Source organism: Martes martes, assembly GCF_963455335.1.
Source record: "Martes martes genome assembly, chromosome: 4".
Taxonomy (NCBI): Eukaryota; Metazoa; Chordata; class Mammalia; order Carnivora; family Mustelidae; genus Martes; species Martes martes.
The window spans coordinates 45546636-45573786 of NC_137891.1; the positions used below are offsets into that span (position 1 = coordinate 45546636).

The 27151-nt window shown below is 37.8% G+C and overlaps 1 protein-coding gene across 1 annotated transcript; it reads right to left on the reverse strand.

The window, feature by feature from the left end:
• Positions 1 to 1492: 1492 nt before the first annotated feature.
• Positions 1493 to 27151, reverse strand: OSGIN2 (oxidative stress induced growth inhibitor family member 2). Its single transcript, XM_080801363.1, has 6 exons — positions 26905 to 27151; positions 19133 to 19287; positions 13487 to 13623; positions 12717 to 12908; positions 6366 to 6457; positions 1493 to 4218 (listed from the first exon to the last, which is right to left on the reverse strand). Exons 2-6 carry the CDS (start codon positions 19197 to 19199, stop codon positions 3186 to 3188), a joined length of 1521 nt encoding a protein of 506 aa, XP_080657489.1. The 5' UTR covers positions 19200 to 19287; positions 26905 to 27151; the 3' UTR covers positions 1493 to 3185.

The window sequence follows — 27151 nt, forward strand, 5'->3', positions numbered from 1 at the left end:
ACTAGGTATTTTAAGACTGATGGGGTGCCTGGGTGGCTCAGTGGGTTAAGCCTCTGCCTTCAGCTCAGGTCATGATCTGAGGGTCCTGGGATAGAGCCCTGCATCAGCCTCTCTGCTCAGCAGGGAGCCTGCTTCCCCTTCTCTCTCTGCCTGCCTCTCTGCCTACTTGAGATCTGTCAAATAAATAAAATTAAAAAAAGAAATTGATTAATCACAGACCTAAACCCCTGAAACAAATAATGTTAATTGAATGTAAAGTTAATTGGATTTTAAATGAAACAAGGGGGGATCGGGAGGGAGACAAACCTTAAGACACTTAATCTCATGAAACAAACAGGGTTGTGAGGGGGAGGGGGGGAAGGGAGAGGGTGGTGGGGATATGGACATTGGGGAGGGTATGTGCTATGGTGAGTGCTGTGAAGTGTAAACCTGGCGATTCACAGACCTGTACCCCTGAGGCTAATAACACATTATATGTTAATTTAAAGTTAATTGGATTTTAAGTTAGGCACTAGAAAAATAGTTTTTATCATTTCTGGCACTTCCTTCCTTCATGAAGATACAGGTTTCATCAGTTATGTACCTTCAATGTGAAGAATTTCCTTATTTTGTGTAGTGCAGGTCTTTTGAAATCAAGTTTTCTCAGCTTTCATTAAAGGATATAAAATTTTATGTAAATATCAGCATTTCAGAGTTTTGGTTTGACAGTATTAAGCACTATGAAAATATTTGTCCATTTCCTCTGGTCATTTGTTTGTTCTTACCATTTATCCTTGTGTCTTTTTTCCTTTTAAAATTTCTCATTTTGTTTTCCAGCGGTTTGATAATAATGTGCATAGGTGTGATTTCCTTTGTATTAATTTTTGCAGTTTGAGTTTCTTGGATCTGTGCATTGCTTACTTTTTAAATCAAATTAGGAAAATTTTCAATTTTTATTTCTCAACATTTTTCTGCCCTAATCATCCTCTCCTCTCTCTTCCTGTCCTTCTTAATTCCAGCTGTACATGTTAGATCACTTGATTTTTATCCCATATATTACATGTTTGTTTTTTAATCCTTTTAACCTCTCTATGCTTCAGTTTGGATAGTTTCTAAAGATGAACTAAGTTCACATACTCAGACTACCTAAAACACTAAGAGCTGTGCGTAAATCTTTTTTTCAAACTCCAAAGAGATTCTGCTAACATTTTTTTGAGAGCTAGACTTTTAAAGGGATGAAGGAGACCTCCTTGGTATGAATAAATCCTCAATTATTTCATGCTTCCCCCACCCCCTGAATAGCTAGTTGATATTGAATAAAAGATTTAGAATTATGGGGCAGAAATTGGCTAAGAGTACAAGAGTACATCAGAGAAAAGGCTATGTTATCTGTAGCCCAGAAGAGCTAGGTTGGAGGGAGAAGTGGGGGTTACTACAGGTGAAATTACTCACTAGGTTTATTTAGGTCCCTACTGAAGTTTCACTGTCCCTTTTTTTTTTTTCTTTTAATGAATGCTTTCATTACAGAAATGCTATCTGGGTAAAAGCAAACTTTTGAGACACAAGGGGATTTTAACAGTTCTCAATCTTACAAAGATGTCAGTTTTTTCACTTTAGAAGTAACAGTAAGAAAAAGATCCAACCCAACTCATTCAGAGCTCAAAAGGACAAGCAAGAGTATGCTCAATCGTATGTAGTCAGAGGATGTTACAACCATTTCAATAGGTGTGAAATTTGAAAGTTACATTATAGTTAACTAAAACTGGATTACATCATTTCTAGTCCAAACTAAATCAGACATGACACATATCAAGAGTGTAAGAATTCATCAACTTATCTGAAACACCTACTTGTCGAAGTATTACAAACCTTGATGTTTTAAGGTGAATTATGGTCCTGTAAGCATGTAACACTGCAACTGGACAGCAAAATATGGACATTACAGTTTTTTTTATATTAAGGAAAAAAACATTCAATAAACACATTCCAGATTAAATAAATTTTACAAAAAAAAAAAGAAGGCTGAGAAATTCAATTTGCCATGAAGAACTTCAGAAATCAGTTTTTTGCCTAACACTACAAATTCTGGAGACCTCTGTGAAAATAGAGACATTAAACACATCTAAATAAATGAAGACAGGGCATGTAATTCAATAAATAACCATAGGATAAGCTACTATGTCATCTCCAATGAACAGATTTCAAGTAATCAGCATGGGAATAGAAAAAAGATTTAACCTTAAATAATTCTAGCAATAACCAAACAGTATTATAATATTAGAAGTATTTATGCCCAAATGTTAGTTTTAACGACAGAAAGTAACTCAATATTCACACAGGGATAAGCAGTTTCATTCACAATTTATTGAATTGCAAATTAGATTGTTAGGCTAGTTAGAGAATAAATCTCCAAAAGTATCTTGGCAGGTTCCTGTTAAGATACATACATAAGTGTATGCCAACATTATTGGACTGTTTAAATTATTAGAAGCTAAGAATATGAAGTACTTATCAAGGTTTCAACAATAAAAATATTTTCTTAAAATACCATATTTGGTAATAAATTAGATTTATAGAAATTGATAATACAATATAAATTAAACCTGAGTTATAAATGCCTCCTACCCTGTCCACTCCCAGCATACATAACTTACATCACAATTTCTTTTGGACCAGTGTGCCTCAAACTTTTTAATAAGCATACATATTCCTTGAGGATCTCATTAGATGCAGTTTCTGATTTAAAAATTCTATTGTGGGGCCTGAGGGTCCACATTTCTAGCAAGCTACAAATGAAGCTAATGCTGGTCTTTAGACCACCCTTGAGCAGCAAGGTGACCTAAAGTATAGTAGAGATGCTCTCGGGCCTAATATACTGTATGGTTTTATAGATTATTCAAGGCTATAAGATTTTGGAATCAAACATAACCACAAATGATCACAAAAAGTAAGTCTTGGAAGAAAAGAATGTTTTAGTTAAGTGAAAGCTTAAACTGTACCAAATTGGCAGTGTTTCTATTTGTCTGACAGTGACACCTTTGATAAAATATAAATCAGGACACCAAGTTCTTGTAACTTTAGTTACTATAGCTTGAGGCTCTCTTCTAGTTCATTCAAGTCCAGAAAATTCAAGCTAGTACACTGCAAAACCACTATGAAAAATCTTTAATGGTTAACTGTCCATATAAATTACTTATAAACTCACTTTAAGCTATGCCATCTCCTCCTCCTCTTTCAACAAATAAATGCTTTTTTTTCTGTCTTGTAGCTAAACAGCGTGTCACACCCAACGCCCCTCCCTTTAAAAATCGAACAAAATTGTCTCCAACCAAAGGACCCAATGCAAAAAGGTTGGCTTCTTTAACACATTCGTAGGTATATGCATCTATTTCCACAGGATTATTCTTACATGTGATTGGCTGGCTTGAGTTATGGCCCAGGTAACACCCTTGCTCCTTCAGAAAAGACAGATTGGGATGAGAACCTATCAGTACTACTGCCGCAGAGAGCTTAAATATTTTTTTCAATCCAGAGAGGCTTTGAAGAATGCATTTCATGTCCGACTTAAAGGAAAGCACATGGTGCTCAGGAAAGCTGGTATAATCAGATAAAAGACTGGAGTCTACAGAATATGACTGAGTACACATCATATGATAGACTTTATGGTACTCTGGATAAAGCTTTTTGGGAAGCTGCTTGAAAATTAAGCCTGGGTCAGTTACTCGTCTGCGAAATACATGAATCACAGGAATATTATTATTGTAAGCACAAAGTACTGCATCAGCTGCAGTAAGCCCAGAACCTACAATTAACACTGGATCCACTTTGCCACGCAACTTTCCTTTGCTTATAGCAGCTCCAAATTCAGGCATGGAATGAAACACAAAAGGAAAATCTTCCCCTTCAATTTCCAGATGGGCAGGAGAATCCAATGTTCCAGTTGCCAGAGCTACATTCTCCGCAAAGAGACAGAAGGGAACATGGGAACCGTCCGCTATTCGCTGATAACCCCTGATTTCCCAATTTCTCTTGATAAATTTAGAGTTCTCTATCTGTAAATGCTGTGTTGAAATATTTCTGTCTTGTCCATCATCATCATCTTGATGATCTCTGTAGAGTCTTGATACAGAGGTGATATAAGTATTCTCTCTGAAATTCTTCTGAAGACCCATGACTTTTACATAATGTTTATAGTAGCGAGCTATTTCCTCTGGCATAACTCGATCTCCTTTTAGGTTCCTAAAAAAAGGAAAAGGAAAAATACCTATGAGGAGAGTACTGTATTAGTTTTCATGATTATTCCTGCTCCATCTAGTAAGCTATTATAGAGACCTTTTTAATTCGTCTGGACTGTCTTAGCTATAAATTATCCTTTTACAAAGCAAGCAAGCTTTTTTCTTTAGTTAAAAATGTTAAAGAATTAGTTTTATCAATAGACGTCCTATGAGGGTGGAGACTGTATTTTAATGCACCTGTTTCCCCAGTGCCTTGCATAGATAGACATAGGATGGTTTTTTTCAGAAGACTGATCTGAATTTTCAGACTTTAGGAAAATAGCAAGTCACGAAAAATCATGTCAAGACCATGTATATTATCTTTAAGAATTATATATACTAGACATGCAAAATCTGTTATGATCTAATGCAGTCTGTTACAGGATATAGACTGAATAGTATGTAGACTGAATACAGTTGTGAGATAGACTGTAAAAGTCTGTATTTCCACATTTTAATTCATTTATTTATTCATAAAGGTAGCTAATCTGACCAGATCCTAAGTACATAAAACATTGTTTTCCTGTTCATAAAGATATCTATAAATACAGGAATGTACTCTTCATAAAGAGCAGATTCTTTCATTTTCTACTTGAACTTTAAAGCAATAGGCATTAGTATCCCTAAACCCTGGGCCCTAATTATAAATAAGTAGCAGTAAAGACATATCAAATAATTTCACATAATTCATTACAAATTGTAAATGGAAGAAGTTCATAAAGGTTTTTCTTAAAATTTAAGATTTAAAATGTTAACTCTCACTTTACACAGAAACCCTATGTAGTAGTTACTACTACTGTAATCTTCATTTATAAATGAGGAAATTAACAGCTAGTTTAAGTTACTTGATCATGTTCACAACACTAGAAGTTAGAGTGTCAGGATTCAAGAATCAGTCTCTTAAGATCTAAAAGTCAACACTATGCAAAGGCAGGAAGTGAAGCCAATATTTAATCACAACATTCTTTTTCACAAATTACTTTAATATACAATGTGCCCAATGTAAAATGATGAACACTTCTAGCACCAAAAAAAAAAAAAAATCATAAAGCTTCCCCTTTTTTGCACATATCACAAAAGGAAGAATGCTGAGCAATTTTCACTTGCTTGCTTATGAAAATCAAGAACTTGTACAACTTGCCTGACTTTACTACTTTTCATTTTAAACCCATATAAAGTTCATTTTTAAAAAATCCAAAAGGGGGGGGCCTGGCTGGCTCAGTCAGAAAAGCATGTGATTCTTGATCTCAGGGTTATGAGTTCAAGCCCTATGTTGGGTGTTGGGATTACTTAAATAAAACTTAAAAAAAAAAAAAAAAAAAGGAATATCTGAAAGGTTTAATTTCAACAATCATGCTGGCCTGATTTTGCTCTCCTTAAATCTTCTCAAATTAAGGATAATTTCTATGAAGTAATACAGTTTCTAACAGGAAGTCAAGCACTCCTAATCTAACTAAGGCTAACTTCCTGCTTTGCTTTATTGTTTCTGAGCAAATCAGATTCTCTGTATTAGCAATTCCTATCTAATTTAATACTACTCTCCTTGAAAATAAGGCTTTTCGTATTATTTCTCTTTTTAAAATTTTAGGTATTTTCCCCCCAAGTAAACTTGTATTCTTCCAAGTAGAGCTTTCGTCTTACTTACTTCTATTTTCACATTTCTTAATAAGTATTTACCTCTATAGTACCCAGTAGGGTAACCAATCACATCACAGATTCTGGCTGAGTCCATCATTCTAAATTATTAATCATATATACTCTTCTACTCTGAAAGGCAAACATTATAGGTATATATACATGAGATATCCATATACAAACTTGTATATCAACTGGTAAGAATAAGTGTAGAAAGGATTCGTGAGTGAATGAGAAACTAAACAGTGGTTTAATAGGAAAGTGGGATAAATCCATAATTAACAAAAGCAAAGGAACCCAATCTGTTTTGTAACATCTCTAAATGGAAACTAGCTCATGATCACTGCTACAAAGAGATTTTATCTGAAAGACACATAAATCTGTATTATTCCTCTAAGACAGAATTCACAAATATTTTGAAATTACTGATAGACTTTCCCACTGTACATCAAAGAACTCTAACAGTTTGATCTTTACCTTCGTTTGCTAGATACCCAATCTTTAAATTTAAGTCCAGGTAGCTCCATCCAATTTCCAAAGCTGATTGTCAACATGGAACCTTCCATATTCTGTTTGAATAAAAAATGCACAAACACATGTAAGCAGTAACATGGATTTTTAAAAAACCAAATCCATCTTCATTCACTATAATTTCTGGAATTGTTGCTCTTCTTCTCTTCGATTTCCCGTTGGATTTGTAGGTGTTCACAATGGTTAGATAAGCTATCTAGCTGATCTCCTGCTACCCGATGTCGTCTCAGCCTGCTACTTCTCTGCCATCTTGACTCCTCCCCCTTCATTCACTATAATTAAGAGTCTGGATAAGGATAGCTGAAAGAAGTTCTAAATGGTTGTGTAAATTACAAATACTTTTATTCTGTAGGATCTATATTCCTTTCATAAAGTTACATACTTATAAAACAAGTTTATAGTATTTCCAGATGCCTACACAATGTTAATAGCTTCAGCCTATAATAATATAATCCAGACACAGAATATGTTACAGGAACAAGTTAGTATTTTCACTTTTTAAACAAAAGGAAAAAGTTCATTAATTTCTAACACTTTAGATATACATCTATTTTAATATTAACAGATTTTTTTAAAGAAATGCAGAGCAAAACAGCTCTCCCCCCTCCATCAATTATAATTACAAAGTCTAAGCTGGTCTGGATAACATCATTTTCTAAAACTAGGGAAAGAAGCAGTGGTTATCTGATTAAGAACAGACTCACTGCTCAAGCTAATGTTGCCTTTAAGAAAGTGACCCCTTCAATCTCCCCTGTTCTACTTCTTTCTGCTTTGCTCACTACACAGCAACAAAAAGCCCAAGGGCCAATAACACCTGTCCCGATGACCTCAATGATCTCTTTCAACCAACTCTCTTAGGCTATGGCTTTTTCTTAACTCTTCCTGCCCTGCTTCAGTACAACCCAGTACTGGGAATGGTACTTATTATTATAGTTATTATTAATGACTAACATTTCCAAGCACTCACTATGTGCTGGGCCTTACGGAGCCTATTATTTGTGACGGTGTGTAGACCCCTGGGAGAGAAGGTGGCAAGCTGCTACTTGCTTTGAGGCAAACTGGGCCTGATACTAGGATGTGAACCAAGAAGATGGAAAACATCACAAGGGAAACTGTTAAGAATATATTATATACAGAACTTACCTGGAGCCGTAACTGTCTCATCTGAAACTCAAAAAAACCTTAAGGCACTAATATTGCACTTCAATAATCTAAATGTTATTCCCACAGCACCACCTCTTCCAGTTAGTTGCGAGCCCTAGTCCCTGGATCTCTTCATTTTTCTCCTAGTCTTCCTTGTCATCCTTATGCCATGAGTGCCTGCTGTCAGGGAGACTATAATATATTAAGGGACACAAACCTGACAGAAGTACTAAGGGCATACAGAAAGAGAAGACTATTTCTTAAAGGACGCAAGTGGGCTGTGAGGAGTGTACCATTAGGGAAAATATTCCAGGCAGAATAAAGATGTTATGTGAGTTTTACAAAGAGAAAGAACAGCAGTGTCCTTCAAAAAATTAAAAAGTTCAGCCTTATGCAAAAAAGTATTAACAGGCTTGGGTTGCTTAAACTGTGCATATTACTAAGAAAGGTCTGTCTTTAGGAGTGGCTTTTGGCTGCTTCGTAGGAAAAAACCCCTGAGCTCTTGAAATATTCTACCCGATGAGTGACTTTTTGTATGCCAGAAGCCTTGGGCCCTGCTGTACCTGCAACTGTACAGTGACTGTAAATTTATCTTAACAATGAGATTTATGGTAAATACCAGTGTTTGCTCTGGGAGGCAGAGGAGTCACACACATGGGTGCTGCTTTTCTACATAACTGCCACCCAGAAAACCCTGGACACCAAGGTGTCGGTAAGCATACCTGATTGGCAACTCTTTGCACATGCTGTCACAAATCACTGCTGGGAGAATTAAGTGTAGCCTCCTGCAACTCCACTAAAAATGACCACTTAGAAACTGAAGCTTGTTTCTCCTGGACTACATTCCCTAAATTTTTCCCCTTTAATGATTTAATGATTCCAATCTGTATTCTTTCACTGTATAAACTATCACCATAAGTACAAAAGGAGTCCTGTGAGTCCCAGTGAATCTACAAGCCTGCACCTGAACCTAGAACCCCAGAAAGAATATTCTGGAGCATGGAATGTGAGAAAGCAGTAAAGCAAGAAAGCCAAGTAGGGGCTAGATAACCCAGGCTATGGTAAAATACATTAATAATGAGCGCGCATACTATTCATTAGATGAATTGCAAACAACTACAGGGTTTTATGCATGGCTGTAACATTCAAATGTGTTATTATAGAAAGGTAACTCTGGCTTTGGTATAGAGATTGTACTCAAGAAGACAAGACTAGAGTAGGAAACCTTTGCAGTAATTGGGTCAAAGATGATGGCCAAGTACAATTATGATGGGGCAAAGTAGGGTGAAAGGACTCACAGTACGTTCATGAGAAAGAATGGAGAAGATAAAATAATTGGTTTGAAATAGGAGTTGAGGCAAGAACAATCAAGGAAGGTTTCTGGCTTAAGTAACTACATTCCAGTGCCATTACTCCATGGTAAGGAAAGGAAGAAATCTGATGATAAAGATGACTAGTTAGGTAGGCATGCTGAGGTTGAGAACACCTATGGGATAATAAAGGGAAGGTATTTAGGTGACTATGTAAGAGAAAGCAATGTTGGCCAGGGATCTTGATTTGAGAGTCACTCAACATTCATATGCAAGTCACTGAAGTATATTAGACAAGCCAGGGAGAATGAAGAGTATAAAAAGCCAAGACCATGGCTTGGCACAGAGTTTACAGAAGAGTCCACAAGGTAACGAAAAGGAGTGACTAACAGGAAGGAAAGCAGGAGAAGAAAGGTTCAGAGAATCTAAGAGAGGTAGTATCACTGTCAAATGTTGCAGAGGTCAGGAAAGATAAAGTTTAAGACCATCAAACTGAGCAAAAAAGAAAGTTACCAACCTATAAAAAGCTGAAAAGGCAGGCAGTGACAGAAGCTATAGTGAAGTCAGCTAAGAAACAGCAGGCAAAGGCATAAAAATAATGGACAGGTGGGGCGCCTGGGTGGCTCAGTCGGTTAAACGTCTGCCTTCGCTCAGGTCATGATCCGAGGGTTCAGGGATCAAGCCCCGCATCGGGCTCCCTGCTTGGTGGGGAGCCTGCTTCTCCCTCTCCTCCCCGGCTCGTGCTATCGCTCTCTGTCTGTCTCTCAAATAAATAAATAAAATCTTTAAAAAATAATAATAATAATGGATAGGTAACTATTTCAAGAAGGTGGCTCTAAAGCAAAGAATACAGATAAGCTAACACATAAAAACTTTTTAGTAACAGAAAATAATTTTAGTATATTTATATACTGATAAACAGGAGCTGCCAGAGAAACTTAAGATACAAGAAGGGGAAAATCAAATAAGCGATATCCTTAGAGAAGACGGGTCCCGAATATAGCTGGAAGGTTAGTCTTAGATAGAAGTCATACCACTTCTACAGCAACAGGGGATAAGAAACAAAGAGGTAGCACGAATGCAGATACATTTGCAGGTTTTAGCATAAAATTATGGAAGTTCAATCCTGATGGATACTATTTTCTAAGAATCAAGAGTATTTCTAAGTAGGAAAGTGAAAAAAGGGGATAGAGATTTGAGAAGAATATTTAACAAGGAAATAGCAAAGGATTACCAAGTAGAGTTCAGGACCCAAATGAAGCTGAAGAATACTTTTTACAGCTGTACAACTTTTTTTTTTTCCTGACAATGTTTAATAGCTTAAGTATGGGAAAAGATAAAGTAGACAGTTATATAAATTGCTTTTTTTTTTTGGCCAAGCCCATGTGATAGCAGGACAATGGGTCGAGAGACTACAGAACCTAAGCTGGGTAGGTAAGGAGGTTAAGATCAGAGCCTCAAGCTCTCTGTGCTTGAAGACTAGGTACAGTGTAACTGGATGATGCAGCTGGAAGAATAAAAAGTTGTGATCATCAAGTAAGGTATTTAAAAATTTCGGTTTCACTGAGCAGTCACTGGAGTTAGTATCTAAGGAGGAATGGAAGAGGAGATTATTGAGAATGAACACATTAAGAGATGAAAAGTTTAAGGTGTTGCTTCTGGGTCATACATGTAAAAAGGTACTCAAGTTGACAAGAAAACTTGGATACAATGGAAAACCGTGACTTAGGTTCTACGGGTTCAAAAACGGGGACAATCTGGAACGGTCAAGGAGCAAGAAGATGACATAACTTGTTCAAAGGAACAGGGACTCTGACAGAAGAGTGATGGGGAATAAAGAGAACCCTAACCTCACTACTCAACCTGACAGGACAGGACATGGGGCCATGTGGAAGTGAAGAGACTCCGCTTCAGGGGGCTGCAGCGAGAATATCTTCAGGAAAGCAAGATTTCAAGGAAGAGAGTAAAAGCAGCATATAATAATCGAAATGGTTAAGAGTAAACAAAAGTTTTATTAGCAAATGGAGTTTTAGGGGTACACTGTTAGAAAGTCTGGAAGTAAGGAGAGTGGTGAGAAATTTGACCACAAGAGAAGTAGAAAACTATACAGAAAGGACTATAAAGAGGACAAATGACTTAGGGAACTTATATCCTGAGTAATAACTGAGGTTAACTAGCATGTATGTGAAGCATGGCAGGGGAGAGGGCTGTCTAAACATAGAACCACAGTCAAGAGCTTCAAGATTAAGGCATGGAATGCAGAGGTGAGAGGGAATAAATAATTATGTCTGGAAAAGTCAGGTAACTGCATAGAAGTGATGCCTGAAAACGGATAATAGGTAAAATATCATTTATTTATATCCCTATTCTAATGGATATCCTATATGATGCATGAAAAAAATTCAGCGAGTTTTAAGTATATTTCAGCTTTGCCACTGATTCAAATGTGTTTTTAGTAATCAGGGCTTATCCATCCTTCAACTTTCCTATACATAAGTGGAAAAAATGAAATAACAGATTATTGTCTGTACATTTTTCTAAGCAAGAAAATGTAAGTACAAAAAATCATCAGGAATTTAGAGAAGTATTATACATTATGGCTTTTTCAAGAAATATCATTTAACAATGCTACTCACTAATAGCACAAATATAAACACCAAAAGGCACAGATACTGTTAGTTGCTATCCCTTACCATTAAGGAAATTAAGAGTAAGAAAGGAGTTGGAAAGTCCCCCAAATACACTGCAACAGTCACTTATTAAATGTAAATAACTATTTAGACATACAGCATTGAACTAATATAGGAATATTCAACTGAAGTTGATATTTAATGTTAAAGAAGAGCTGATATTTAATGTTAAAATTCAGATGAAATCCTTACTCATAAAACAGCAAAAAGTATTTAACATTTATTTGTATAACAAATGCTCACTACACACCAGATGCCATACTAAGGGCTAAGGACAGGAGAAAAGAAAAATTATTAAGTTCCTGACCCCTAACAAAATGCACTGAATTTTTATGTTAATCAATTCTCTGGTTTAACCCTTGCCATGAACTGAATTTCTGTCACCCCCAAAATCCATACGCCGAAGCCCTAACCCCCAGTGTCATGGTATTTGGAGATGAGGCCTCTCAGAGGTAATTAGGTCTACATGAGGTCATGAGGGTGGTGCCCTCATGACAGGATTAGTGGCTTTATTAGAAGAGAGGCGGAAGGGAGGAAGGAGCATGCACCAAGAAAGGTGCTATCTGCAAACCAGGAAAAGAGCCCTCACACGAGCTGAACAGGCTGGCACGTTGATCTTGAACTTCCCAGCCTCCACATCATGCAATGAATATCTGTTGTTAAGGCACTCAGTCTAGGGTTATTTCATTATAGCAGCCCAAGCATATTAATACTTCTTTCTTTTACAATCTATTTTTCACTTAAGATATAAATAATGGATACTGGTATGAAATATTGTGTAAGATTTTATAGTCTGATATGAATTTAAAACTTTTACTGTGCAAAACGTTGAAATATTTTTTATATAGTTCTTGTAAAATAGTATAGAGAAGCTTATTCTAAGACTATACTAGTAATCAAATTCAGTTTAACTTCTAGTAACCCATATTTTATTGTACACCATTAAAATTCTCAGATAAAAATTTGGTAAACTTCTATAATGTCTGATAATATAAAATTTTATTGAATGGCATTAAAATTCTCAGATAAATGTATGGTAAACATACATAATGTATGACAGCATTGTATATCATAATGTTTCAAAATTCAAATGGTCTTATCAAGATGACATATAACTCACATACACTATAAAATGCGAAAAAAAACATACTCACATGCCAAGCGCCACCAGGTGGACCTTTACCAAGAACTAAATGAGGGATGTAATGATGTTGTTCTAATTTCCAATGCAAAACGGATGGATAATCATAACCAAAATCAGCATCTGGATGAAGAAGTGTGTCAAAAAGGACTGCAACTGGATTGGAGGATCGGCCCTCAAGGCCCTCAGACAAGTATTCTAAGTCCTGAATGAATTTTTCAAAAAAGGAAAGAAAGAAGGCAGAGTTTGAAGGAAAAAAACCAAAAAAATAAAAACAAAAAACCTCAGCTGTTGCAATAGTGAAAGCCATTACTCTAATCCAGCATTTCCCAGATAATGTTGCTATAAAACACTGATGTTTCTTGAGAGCTTAATAGATTCTTGGTCAAATGAATATAGGAAAAGACTGGATTTCAACAAAACTAATCAGACTGCTTTTACTGCAACTCCTGAAGATGCATTTAATACATTAATATGCCTTAGTATGTCTACTGTAACGTCCCAGTAACAAAAGCGGCACTTCCAAAACTTATCTGAACACAGAGCACCTATTAAAACTCCCACGAGGAAATAATGTGGGAAATTCTGCTCTCATCAATTCAGTAAAATAAACAGAAGTAATTTGACAGAATATATTTGCAAATTGAAAATAAAAATGACAGAGAATATTATTTAGAAGAAAGGACTTCCAACTGAGATATACAATGCTTATATAAGTAGAAAACTAACCTTGTTTGAGTATTAAAAAACAAACAAAACAAAAGATTGACATGTAAGAAATACCTGATCAACAATGGAAAGATGTCTTGCTTCTTCTAATTTACTATGTAAGATTGTATTTGGATGTATTGCTTCTGATGATAAATATGGTCTGTAGCCTGATAACATATAAGAAAGGCAGATTCCTGAGGGTCCATTTCCTATTGGAAAAAAAAAAAGGTGCATCATGTGTCTTAATATTCTTATTCCTTGGCTTTTCTCAAAGATGCATTTTCTCCCTTACCTATTTGTCTTCCTTCTCTAAACTCTTAAAACCAAGTATTCATAAGATACTGACTTTTGTCTTCTCGGTTTTCTTTTGGAGTCTCATCTACTTGAAGCTTTAAGTCTCTATGCTACAGACCCTGAATTACACCTGTACACTGACCTCTTGCCCAAAAATACATCCCACATTTCCATAAGCCACTTCTTTACTCCACCTAGTTGAACTACTACTAATTTAATCACAATGTGTACAACACTTATTCATGAGTTCCTTCATTTAGGTGCCCTCTCCTTTAAATCCCATCCCTTCTCAAAGTTTGGTGCTAACAAAATCCTAAATTAATCAGATTCCGATTCTAAATCTATTTAGTCACTATATCCATTCAGTTGTCTTTGTGTCACTCCTCTACTCTCAAAAGACGAAAAGTCCCTTGTTTGTCCTAAGATACACCTATTCCAAAATCATTTCACATTTACATTCAGACGAATTTTGATAAAACAAGGTCCTCATCATACTACTCCCTCCACTTGGAAAACTTTAACTGCTTGCTTCTGACTAGCCGGTGCTCACCGTGTTCTGTTCTCAATCATCTTTCTAGACCCATCTCCTAATGGCGTCTTCCTATATTTTTATATGCTTAAACTAAAGCCAAACTGGATTTTTTTCTTGAACCCCAGTGAACTAGCTCCATTTCTGTGGTTCCTTTAGTCTAGGTTTTCACTTCTCTATTATCTCCATCTACCAAAAATCTAATCCAACTGGGGTAACTGCTAGCCTCAGGAAGAAAATTCTGTTCCATTCTCTAATATTTTGTGCCCCAAATAAAAGCAATTCAAAGATGTAAATACGAAACGTAAAATCCAAGAATATCAGAAAATGGATTACTACTTCTACTTACAATACTGAAGTGGGAAGCCTTTAAAAAGACAGAAAGGAAAGTAAACCATTTTCTTCATAAAAATTAAAAACAAATGAGAAATATTGGAAGTTAAGATCTGAGGCAAAGAGTTAATTTCCCTGAATCAAAACAGAGACAAAAATTAAAGAATAAAAATACTATATGACAGTATCAATACAGATAAAAGATACAGAAAAAGCGTTTAACAAAACCCAACACCTATTCGTGATTTAAAAAAATAAAAAACCTCAGCAAACTCAAATAGAGGAATACTTCCTCAACTTGGTAAAGAGTATCTACAGTAAACCTACAACTAACAATCATTCTTAAATGGTAAAAAACTAGATGCTTTGTCAAGAACAAGACAAGGACGTCTCTTCCCATCATTTCTACTCAACACACACCATGACAGAAGTCATAGTTAATGCAATAAGAAAAGGAAATACAGACTTTGGAAAGAACTTCTTTGTTAAAAAAAAGCCGTGATTTCTATGTGTAGAAAATCCCAAAGAATGGACCAAAAAACTCCTAGAACAACAAGATTGCATGATACAAGGTTAATATACAAAAGCTGATATCTTTTCTATATACCAGCAATGACCAGGCAGCATCTGAAATTAAATATACAATACTGCTTAATCTGTGCATGTGCCCACACACACAACCACACACAGTTGGATATGAATCCAGCTGTATATACTTAAGATGATAAATACACATATAAGATATATACAAGGAAAACCACAAAACTCTGATCAAAGAACCCAATGATCTAAATAGATGCTCACAAATAAGATTTGATACTGTTAGGATGTCAGCTCTTCTCAATTTGATCTACAGATTCAATGCAATCCAGTAAAAATCCCGGCAAGTTACTCTGTGCACACAAACTAATTCTGAAGTTTGAATGCAAAGGCGAAAGACCCATAATAGCAAACACAATATTGAAGCAGCAAGTCACAACCAACATCACCCAAACTCAAGTCCTACCATAAAACTACAGTCAACGAGACAGTATGGAAATTATTAAAGAGTAGACAAATTAATGGAACAGAAGGGAGCACAGAGATAGATTCTCACAAATACAGTCAACTTATTTTTGACAAAGGAGCAAAGGGAATCCAATGGAGAAAGGACAGTCTTTTCAACAAATGGTACTGGAACAACTGGACATCCACATGCAAATATATGAAGTCTGAATACTAACCTTTTATCTTTTACAAAAAAATAATTTAAAACACATCACAGACCTAAATACAAAACACAAAATTCTAAATTTCTAGAACATAAAAGAGGGAAAATCTAGGTGACTTGTGTCTGATATTAAGTTTTTAGATATAACACTAAAAGCAGGATCATCTGTGGAAGAAACAAACAGATAAACAGGACTTCATTAAAATTTAAAATTTCTGCTCTGTAAAGACACTACTTAAGAGAGCGAAAAGTCACACTGGGAGAAAATATTTGCAAAACATAACATATACAAAGAACTCTTGAATCTCAGCCATAAGAAAATAACCTAATTAAAAAGTGCACACAGAATCTGATCAGACATTTCAAAGATACAAGATAACAAACATACAAAAGGATGCTCATCATGTATGATTATAGCACTGCAAATAAGACAATGAGGTACGACAACACACCCTTCAAAATGGCTAAAATCAAAAACAGAGGCAATACCAAATACTGACAAAGATTTAGAGAAACAGGAACTCTCAGTCATAGTTACTGGGAATGCGAAATGATACAGCCACTTTGGAAGACAGTTTGAAGTTTCTTAAAAAGCTAAACATAATCTTATGATATGACCCAACAATCACACCCCTAGGTATTTACCCAAATAAGTTGAAAACTCAATGGCTATGCAAAATCCTACACATGCATGTTCATAGCGGCTTTACTTATAATTGTCAAACACCGTCAGCAACCAAGATGTCCTTCAATAAGTGCAGAGACAAACTCAAACATCCATAAAATGAAATAGTATTCAGTGGTAAAAAAGAATTGAGCTACCAAGCCATGAAAAGACCTAGATGAATCTTTAAGGCATGCTGTTAAGTGAAAGAAGCCAGTATGAAAAAATTCTATACTGTGTAATTCCACAAATATGATATTCTAAATAAATCAAAACTACACAGACAGTAAAAGATCAGTGGTTGCCAGGGGTTGGGGGTTGAGGGACAGGATAAATACATGGAGCACAGAAGATTTTTAGGGGGCAGTGAAACGACTATTCTATAGGATACTATGTAGATACATAACACTTCAGCAAAACGCACAGAACTGTACAACACAAAAAGTGAACCCTAATGTAAACTACAGATTTTAGCTAATAAAATGTATAATCAGAGGTTCATCAATTAAAACAAATGCACCACACCAATATGGGAAACTGGAGGTGGCAGGAGAAGGAGAGTATTTGAGAACTCTGTACTTTCTATTCAATTTTCATGTAGAAGACTGCTCTAAAAAATAAAATCTATTAATTAAACTAAATATTAAATAAATATAAAATAGTGGGACTTAGAATCCAAAGCAAAGAGAAGTTCCTTAAATCAGAAAGAAACAACACTCAACAGACACTGGCAAAAAACACAAACGGGCAGTTCACAGGCAAATAAACACACGGATGGAATGCTCCCTCACTCCCAAAGACTGTCCCCATCCTAACCCCAAGCAGCTCAAAGTGTTACCTTATACAACAAAAGATAACTCTGTAGACATGAGTAAATTAAGGACTGTGAGATAGGAAGATTACCTGGATTATAAAGGTGGACACCATCTAATTATACAAATCCTTAAAAAAAGAGACTCTTTCTCAGCTTTGATGAGGGGGAAAGGGAAAAATGAAAGAAAGTTAAGAGAGAACCAACACTGTGGACTCTGAAAATGGAGAAAGGGCCCAGCAGTCAAGAAGTGAGAGTAACCTCTAGAAACTGGAAAAGGCAAGCAAACAAACATTCTACCCTGGAGACCCCAGAAAGGAATGCAGTCTTGCTGACATCCTGACTTTAGCCCACAGACACTAGGGTTGAACTTCTGACCTATAGAACAGTGATATAATAAATGTACATTGTTTAAAGCCACTATGTTTGTGGAAATTTGTTATGACAGCAACAGAAAACACATGTATCAAGGAAATTAGTTCTCTGCTCTGATGGAGTGCTCTTGCCAGCAGTCACAGCCCTATGTGCACTGGGTTAAGCTACTCTTTGGCTAGTTGAAGCAAAACACAGATTGTTTTGGGGGGAGTGACGTGGGCAGGTACAGATGATGGTACTTTTTCCTGTTCTGACCCACCCATCGCCAGCTAGAATAAAAGAGGGTTCCCTGACTCATGCCAACACACTCAGGATGAAAAACCAGTGTCGAGCAAAAATGAGAAAATGGAACATGAGGTCTAGTCCCAAGTTACCCTGAATGTGAACTACTACACATACAATCATCTCTACCATCACCCCTAAAGACAAATCTAGAAACCATGCTTGCCTCCTTTCCTCCCTCCCTCCGTTTACCGGATCCCTCATATGTCAAAAGACAGGACTTTTCTCTCCTTCCTGTTAACTTTGAAAGCGGGCGTCAGGAGCGCCTGGGTGGCTCAGTCAGTTAAACGTTCAACCCTTGATTTTGGCTCAGGACCTGAGATCAAGCCCCACTCTGATCTCCATGCTCAGCAGGTCATTGTTCCCAGACTAAAAGAACGAGTTGCTGAAGATTCTCCCTCCTTCTGCCCCTCCCCACCTCACACATGCACAGTAATCTCGCAAATAAATCTATCTTTTAAAAAAAAGGGGGGGGGGCTTTCAAAGAAAATAAAGATGCCATATGCATATTATGCCCCATAATTCTTTCCTGCAGCTTGCTTCACACCATAGTAATTGTCTGACTTAGTAAGTTTGAATATTAGATGCAAGATGTATGTAACAGTAAGTTAAAAACATGCAATAAAACAAACTCATAAAAACATCTATAATTCTGAAGTAATTAGGTTGCATTAATAGCTTAATTTTTAGTATCTTCTATGCCTATATGTTGAGGTGGTACAAAGGATATATAATGATTATACACACCATAGCAGAGCACAGTAACATTCATTAAACTGAGAACCGGTTACTAGCTTGCACAAGTTACTCAACTTCTGAGTTGCCCTGACCGTATTCACTCCACAACAGAGTGCTCTAGGGTTGAAAGGCATAATCCCATAATGTACACAGAATGCTCTGTATGGGCTCTACTAATCCTGGTTATAATCACTGCCATAACACTATCATAATAATTAACACAACTGACAGTATTTTTAACACAACAGGGCAGTATCAATTCTTCAATGAAAAAAATGTTACATTCAAACACAGACTCTACTATCAGATAAACCAATTACTCTCTCCAAAGATCTGGTTATTGGTTTTGGTTACTTAAGCATACCAAAAAACCCAAGACTACTTCTCAATACAATCCTAAGAACTTGTGCCATGTAACTATGTATATATAGTAGTAGTAAGCATCAGAATTATAATTTTAAGAGTTAAAATGCAGTACTTACCTATAATTACCACAGGCAAAGTCACTGATGAATCTTCTAGTAAAGAAGTTTCTTCAACTAATGGCATAGCTTTAACTTTCTGCCCCAAATTATCACCAAAATATTGCACTAAGGAATTAAAAATCTCTCCTTCGGTTTCAGTGTCACTATAGTTTCTTTAAAAAAAAAAGAAAAAATGAAACATGAAACAAAAAGAAGAGATATAGTCAGTACAACCTTTATAAAAACCTGTCTTTATTCAGATTTTATTTAGGCCATAAAATATGGAATAGTTCCATAAAATGAGAAAAAGAAATTCTTCTGATTAATGCTTTCAAATTAGTAGCTTAGCTTACCTGTCAACCTGTACCACTTTTAATGTCAGAAATCCTAAAGAGCTAGCTGATGTCTCTGTAGTACCATGTAGACAAGTCTACACAAGTTCTAAATAAGAAGCTATCTTTAAAGACCAAAGAGACAGCACTGTATTGGGGATTTTTATAATTCTCTGAGATTTCCTAGGAATGGCTAGTTTCTCTTTTATTTTTTTTTTCTCGTTAATAAAAAAGTAAATGCACTAGAGGGTATATTTGGAACAAAATAGTCATAATATTTTAAGAAATGGTTAATAGTACTTATCTATTACAAACTGTGTATTCTTGTAAAAAGAAATGAGGTTTATACATCTTGTTAGCTCTCAGATATTGAAACTTGGAAATATCTTTATGTTGATTTCCAATCTACCTTCTTTCCTAGTTGCCTCCGTAGAAACTAGTTTTAGCATTCTGACGTGCTCATGAAACAAATGGAGTAGCCTCTGAGCACAGTTAATGTTCGGCATTACACTAGTGATTACTTCAGAACAGAATCCCCAAATTATTTTTCATCTTTATATAGTCAGCAGCAGGCCAATATCTGGAAATATTAAACTGTGTACCAACTATGGGTGAGTATGCTTACTGCTACTCACAAAATGATAAACATGAGACGGATCAGTTATTTCATAGGCCTCACAGTTCCTGGAGGAGAATGATAAATGGGAAGAACTGGGCAGAGACCAAAATTTCTTCTTCTCTATAACCCCCCAAGGTCCCAGTCTACCCTAGGATAGAGTAGAGTTCTCCAGGATATGCTGACAGCTTTCCTGAAGAAGGTATAAACTCCATCCCAAATATCTAGACTCCTCTAACAATACGTGGCCTTTTGGGGCTAGAACGTTCCTGAAGAGTAACTCTACCCCCAAATATTTGGACTCCTCTAACATATAATATGTGGCCTTTTGGGGTCAGATCAGATACCCTTTGGATAGGTCTACTAGGGAAAGCCCCTCCTCACACTGATGCCTGCTCCTCAAGAAGCATCTTACACTGAACGCATTCCTTTCAGATCATTCCAACTACTTCTCTGAGCAGATCAAGGTATTCTAGTTACCCAGCCTGCTTTGCTTCTTGGCAACTGAACTCAAACAAGTGTATTATACTTGGGCCTATTTCTTACATTTCTCCTGAATGTGTGGCGAGGACAGGTCCCCTGGTTTCCTCTGGATGCTTCTGATCAAAGTCCTTTTGGATACCCAGACCTGATTAATATTGTGGTGGCTGTAAAGGCCACAATTCTTTTTCAGAAGATGCACACCTCATCTTCAGTCTCTTCCAGATATCCCCACCTCAAAGATTGCTGTTCCCATATATATAACCCGGGAAATTAAAAAAAAAAAAATTTAAAAATCATCACTTTAACTTTTTGTTCATCAAAGAGGTGTTTCCTTCAAACCTTAACAAACATTTCCTCCTTTTCAAGTGTGCAATTCAGGGTTGTTAGTATAATCACAAGGTTTTGCAACCACTACTAATTCCAGAAAAATATGATCACCCTAAAAATGATAACAGTAGTAAACTAGTTAGTAGTAAACTATTGTACTCATGAAAACTCATTCCCCATTCTCCCTCCCCTCCAGCTACTGGTGACCACTGATCTACTTTTGGTCTTGTTGGATTTGCCTGTTCTGGAAATTGCATATAAATGGAAACTCTCACACATTATGTGGCCTTGTGTGTCTGGCTTCGTCCACTTAGCATGTTTTTCAGCTTCATCCACAGTGTAGAATATATTGGTACTTCATTTCTTTTCATGCCTAAGTAATTTTCCACCGTAGAGATAGAAAACATTTTGTTCATTCACAAACTGATGAACATTTGAGTTGTTCCCACTTTTTGGCTATACAAATAATGCTGTGAACATTCATGCATAAATTTTGTGTGGATAAAAGTTTTATATCTCTTACGAGTACATGCAATGGCTGGGTCATAAATTCTGTTTAACATCTTAAGGAACCGCTGAACTGTCTTCTCAAGTGGCTGGATCGGGGCACCTGGGTGCCTCAGTCATTAGGCGTCTACCTTTGGGCTCAGGTCATGATCCCAGGGTCCTGGGATCGAGCCCTGCATCGGGCTCCTTGCTCTGTGGGAAGCCTGCTTCTCCCCCACTCTTGCTCCCCCTGCTTGTATTCCCTCTCTCAAATAAATAAATAAAACCTTTTAAAAAAATAAAAAAATAAAGTAGCTGGATCATTTTCCATTCCCAACAGCAATATAAGAGTGTTCCAACTTTTCCACATCCTCACCAACACTCAACTTCTTTTTTAGCTACCCTCACTGGTGTGACATGACATCTCACTGCAGTTTTGACCTGCATTTCCCTAATGACTAAGAATGGTAAGCATCTTTTCATATGCTTTTTAGCCATCTGTATTTTCTTCTTTGTAGAAATAGTCTTCACCCACTTTCAAACTGGGCTTTTTATTAACTTTAAAAATTCCTTATATATGTAGAACACAAGTTCCTTTTCAGATATATGATTTGCACATATTTTCTCCCATTCTGTGGGTGGTCTATCCCTTTCTTTGTTGTCTTTTGAATCACAGAAGTTTCAATTTTTCGATTTTTGCTGCTGTGCTTTTGGTGTCTAAGAAACCACACCCTGGGACACCTGGGTGGCTCAGTCAGTTAAGCCGCTGCCTTCAGCTCAGGTCATGATCCCAGGGTCCTGGGATCAAGTCCTACACTGGGCTCCGTGATCAGTGGGGAGCCTGCTTCTCCCTCTGCCTCTGCCTCTGCCTGACACTCTGCCTGCTTGTGCGCTCTCTCTCTCTCTGACAAATGAATAAAATCTTTAAAAAAAGAAAGAAAGAAAAGAAACCACTCCCTAATCCAAGATCACCAAGATTTACTCCTATTTTCTGTAAGTTTTATTGTTCTAGTTTTTAGATTTAAGACTTTCATCCATTTTGAGTTAATTTTTACACATGTGATGTCTGAGGTAAGAGTCCAACTCCACTCTTTTGTTTGTGGATATCCATCTGTCCTGGAATCATCTGTTGTAGAGACTGTTATTTCCCCTTTGTCTCATGATCCCATGGAAAACGAACCGACCATAAACGTAAGGATTTATTTCTAACTCTCAGTTCTATTCCACTGATCTATGTTAATCTTCATGCAAGCGCCACACTGTCTTGCTTACGGTTTCTTTGTAGTAAACTCTGAAATTAGGAGTGGGAATTCTCCAAATTTGTTCTTTTTAAATTGTCTTGGCTATTCTGGGTCCCTTGCAATTCCATATTAATTTTAGGATCTTGTCATTTCTGCAAAACAAAGGCTGCTAGGATTTTGGTAAGACTGCACTAAATTTATAGATCAATTTGAAAAATATTGCCATCTTAATTAAGATATTGTTTTTCAATCCATGAACATGGGATTCCTTTTTTTTAGGCCTTTAGTTCTTCTCAATGATATTTTATAGTTTTCTGTGTACAAGTCTTAAGACTTAGGAATAAATATTTCATTTTTCTTGAGGCTAGTGTAAATGGAATTTTGTTAACTTCACTGTCAGATGTTCATTGTTACTGTGTAGAAATAGGATTGATTTTTTATGTTAATCTTGTGTTCTCCAATGTTGCTTAATTCATTTAGTCTAGTAGGTTTTGTGTGTGGGCCTCCAGCAATTTACCTTTAGTCTCTTCCAAGACTCTAGTACATTCAGTAGAGCCAAAGTTTTAGCTTATTTAAATTCTCCATACAATGTAAGTAACTAGATCTGATTTTCTACTGGTCATTAGTATAATCTGTACATATACAATATGTATATAATCTATAATAAAACTGGTATGTATATAATGGTATATGACCTAAATATTGGTATAAACTATTTATAATAAACTTGCATGGTATTTGGTATAAGTTTCATACAGATTAACATTGATGAAAACCAGAATCGAGAAACAAACAAAAAACCAAAGTATGGTTCACTAGTTTTGCATAAAGCAACAATGAAACAAAGGCCTCTTGGTAAGTATTCTTTCTAAATAATTCAGAGCCTAAGTTATAATTCACGTATCACTGCACATGTTTTATAATACATTCATATTATATCACAGGTCTTTGAATAGTTTCAACTTCTACTTGAGATATCCAACTTGATCCAATGTTATATTTGAAACAAGTATTTTGAGTAATAAAAAATCTACTTTTCCTTTATTTGGGATACTAAGTTAGAAAACATTTTATTACATTTCAGGAAATAGTAAACAGCACTTTATACACATGCAAAAATAGTTGCCCTATTAGGCATAAAGACGATTTGATATTTAAAAAGATTTTAAAGAACTTCCACCTTTTGTTCCTGAAATATTAGAACCCAGTCTTGAAACAAATTTAAGAGAATGGCACAGGCATAAACTTTGGGTAACAAAAAGACTTTCTCCCATCTAGCAAGACTTCTTTTAATGATGACTCAAACTCAAATGAAATGGTTTATTATCTGAATTTTTATAGTCTTTGGAAGCATGATCCTAAATTGTCATCAAATTCATACTACTCTATGAAAAAAACGTTCTAACATCACAAATGAAGTCAGTCACACTGTTCATCTTCCAAAACAGTAGGTATAGAACAGTTAGTGGACAGTTGGAAAGTCAGTGGACAGATATCACAATACCTATTCCTTTCAGGTATTGTACAAGAGTCAAAATATACAGGTTTGTTCCTAATAAAATTGCTCAAAAAAAATAGCACAAGTAAATTATAAACACCTTCCTAAAGAAGAGGTCTTAAATATTTTATTTTTTAAATCTGAGCTACAACATAGCTATTTTTACAACAGAAATAAGGTTTATTAATCAAAATTTTTATCTTTTGGCTAGCAAGGCTTGTTTTTCTTTATCCTTCAAGATCAAAACATACCAACTACTTTGTATTTATCTCTTCCAAATTTCTGTACAAAGTGGTAAGCATATGGTAGCCGTAACTTAGGGTTAGCTGAATGGATATGAATCCCAAACCTGTGTCCTTAAGAGTTCAACTATACCAAAAGCCGTCAAAAGGCGTTTAGACAGCAGTTTCTGAAAGGCATGTTTATTTCTCAAGGAGCTTCAGTTTAACAAGTTTTCACTGGAGGAATCTGTTTTCTAAAACTCTTCAAAGTGGATCTGATACTCTCAAACCAGTCAACAAACAAAGTTGCCTAAAACTTAAAATCCAGCAGTTGATTACATAAAACATTTTTTTTAAAAATCCACAATTTAAAATACCCTACAAAACTCACTGAGAAGTTGGGTAAGTCTGGACTTTTGCTCTCTATTAAAACAGGAATTTTGAAACTTCTCCGTGCTTTAAACTCCTTAGTAATTTAGTGAAACCTCTGAACCTCTTCCTTGAATAGTATTACTACACACATAAAAGATACATGGGATTTACAAGGAAACCAATTACATTAAAATAGAATTATAAAAAGTAAACATATGACATGTTTACTTACATTTCTCTACTGTATTAAATAGCAAGTCTGGTGATGTGTAATTACTGTAATTTTGAATAAACATACAGTATTTCTAGATATGTGCAACTGTGATATGAAAGTATTTGTGAATTTTACTGTTGACAAGGTCACAAATACTATTTGACTTGATGCTTACATTCATAATTGAAGGACATACTCGATTTTCATTAAAAGTTTAGCAAAAATATCAGTTGTACCTTTCTTTACATGCAAGTTCATGGCCACTTAAATTCTATGAACTCCAATTTTAAAACTCTTGATCTGAGTGTCGTATTTTGAGAAAAATTTTACTCATCATTATTCTAGCACATTCATACAAACGAAGTAAGGTAATTTGTTAAAGTCTTCGCTAAGTTTAACATTTCTCCACCATAGGGTTAAAACCACTTCCAAGTGCCTTTAGCCTTTCTCCCCATAACTGACTTTTTAAGTGTCTGCCAACTGTACAAGAGAACATATTCTCACTTTTATTTTAAAATGCACTAACCTCATCATCCGTAAGAACTTTCCCATAATGTGAATCCTGAATCGCCACCTATTTCAAATTTCTATAATATTCTTATAATGACAAGCATCTTAGAACAAAGTTAGCACCTACTTATAACCAAACCATCACATTTAAAACAGTTTCCTATCTCCTTTTCAAACGCAGTAACTTAGACTATTACGTTTATTTAAAAAAATATATAAATATCTAAAAGTGGGGTAGGGAGGAACCTTCGCAACCCTTCACTCAAACTTTGCACTACTTCGAAGTCTCAGGTCGCAGTAACCGACTCGCTCCAGGTCTAGCCGGTTTCGAAGTCCCCGTGACTGGCCCGGTCCAGGAGAGGAAAAAGGCGACAACAGAGGAGAATGTTGTCCACCCCCCCCCCCCACCACCACCAACCCCGGAGCGAGGTGCCCCCAAGCAGGGGCTGCCAAGGCGGGAACCCTGATCAGGCAGGAACCAGAAGGAAGCGGCTGCCGAGGCGGGAGGCCGCTCAGTCCAGGCGCTCGCCCCCCACCCCGGACCGGTCCCGACGCTGGACCCGTCCCGACCCCAACCCCGCCCGGCGTCTGCCCATCTCGGCCCCGGCACGGCCGCGGAGCCGGAAAGCTCTCCACCCTCCTCCTGCTCCCATCCCCTCCGCTCCCCGGCAGAGAAGTCACCTGAAATGACCGACCAGGGAGCAGCGGCAGCACCACACCGGCATGGAGCGCGGCGCACGGGGCGCCAGAGCGCGACCGCCACGGCCGCCGCCACCGCCTGCCCCGGCTGGGCTGCCCGTGCGGGGTGCCCGCCCACTCGCCCGGGGTCGCGGGGTCCGCGGGGCGCCAGGGCCCCGCGCGTCGCCGTTGCCGCGGCTGCCCGGAAACTGCGGCTAAGCAGCCGGCGGGTCTCTGGCGCCCCGAACTCCGCCTCAGGATAGCGGCTTCCGCTCCTCGCCTGCGGGGAGCTAGACGCCGGCGGCGGATGATCTGGGGGCGCCGCGACGGGGGCGGAACGGGGCGGGGACGCTGCGACGGCTGCGACGGCTGCGGCGGAGGCGCGCGGGCTCCTCCTCGCAGGTGCGGCGGCGGCGGGCGAGGCCGGCGATTGGCGGAGACGCGGCCGGGGTGAGGGGCCGGGCCTGACGGAGCCGCGGCTGCGCGGGCCGGGGGCCGAGGTCCGCGCGCCAACCGGACCGCTGCGGCGGCGACCGGGGGCCCGGGCCTCGGCCTGCGCCCCGCGCCCCTTCCGCGTGCACCCCACTCGCGGCCTGGGGGTTAGCAGGGCGGGGCGGATGCGCGTCGAGAGGGCCGGATGATGAGAGGAAGAGAAAGCTGCTAACCGGGGTAGCGGAACGGCTCGGGGGAAACCCTGCGTACAGCGCGGCCTCCGCGATCGGGGAGCGACGCGGCGTAACCCGAGTCCGTCCGCGCGGGACTCCGGCTGAGGAAGCCGGGGAAAGGCCGAGAGTCCCACCCAGGAAACTCACCTTAGCGCCTGTTCTCGCGCTGGCCTGGGCGCAGACGCTGGGAGCTGCTGCGCGCTTCTCGCTCTTGACCCGGCATCACAATCGCCTGGGGCGTGGTGGGGCGGGGGGGTGGGGAACACACCAAACCACAGGTGCCCGGTCTCCACCCCCAACTGTTTCGATTGTGGGAGTCCCGCTTCCTGAATAGGGGGAACCTCCCTCCCCAAAGTAAGTGGCTTTCACTAGTGTGAGAATCACCTGCGTTGCT

Excerpts from the sequence above, each read along its gene's own strand:
- OSGIN2 (XM_080801363.1), bottom strand. The coding sequence starts at position 19,199 with ATGCCATTAGTTGAAGAAACTTCTTTACTAGAAGATTCATCAGTGACT. Across the intron at positions 12,909-13,486 it reads ATCTTTCCATTGTTGATCAG|GACTTAGAATACTTGTCTGA; the intron begins GTATTTCTTACA and ends AAATTCATTCAG. Across the intron at positions 4,219-6,365 it reads TGGGTATCTAGCAAACGAAG|GAACCTAAAAGGAGATCGAG; the intron begins GTAAAGATCAAA and ends TCCTTTTTTTAG.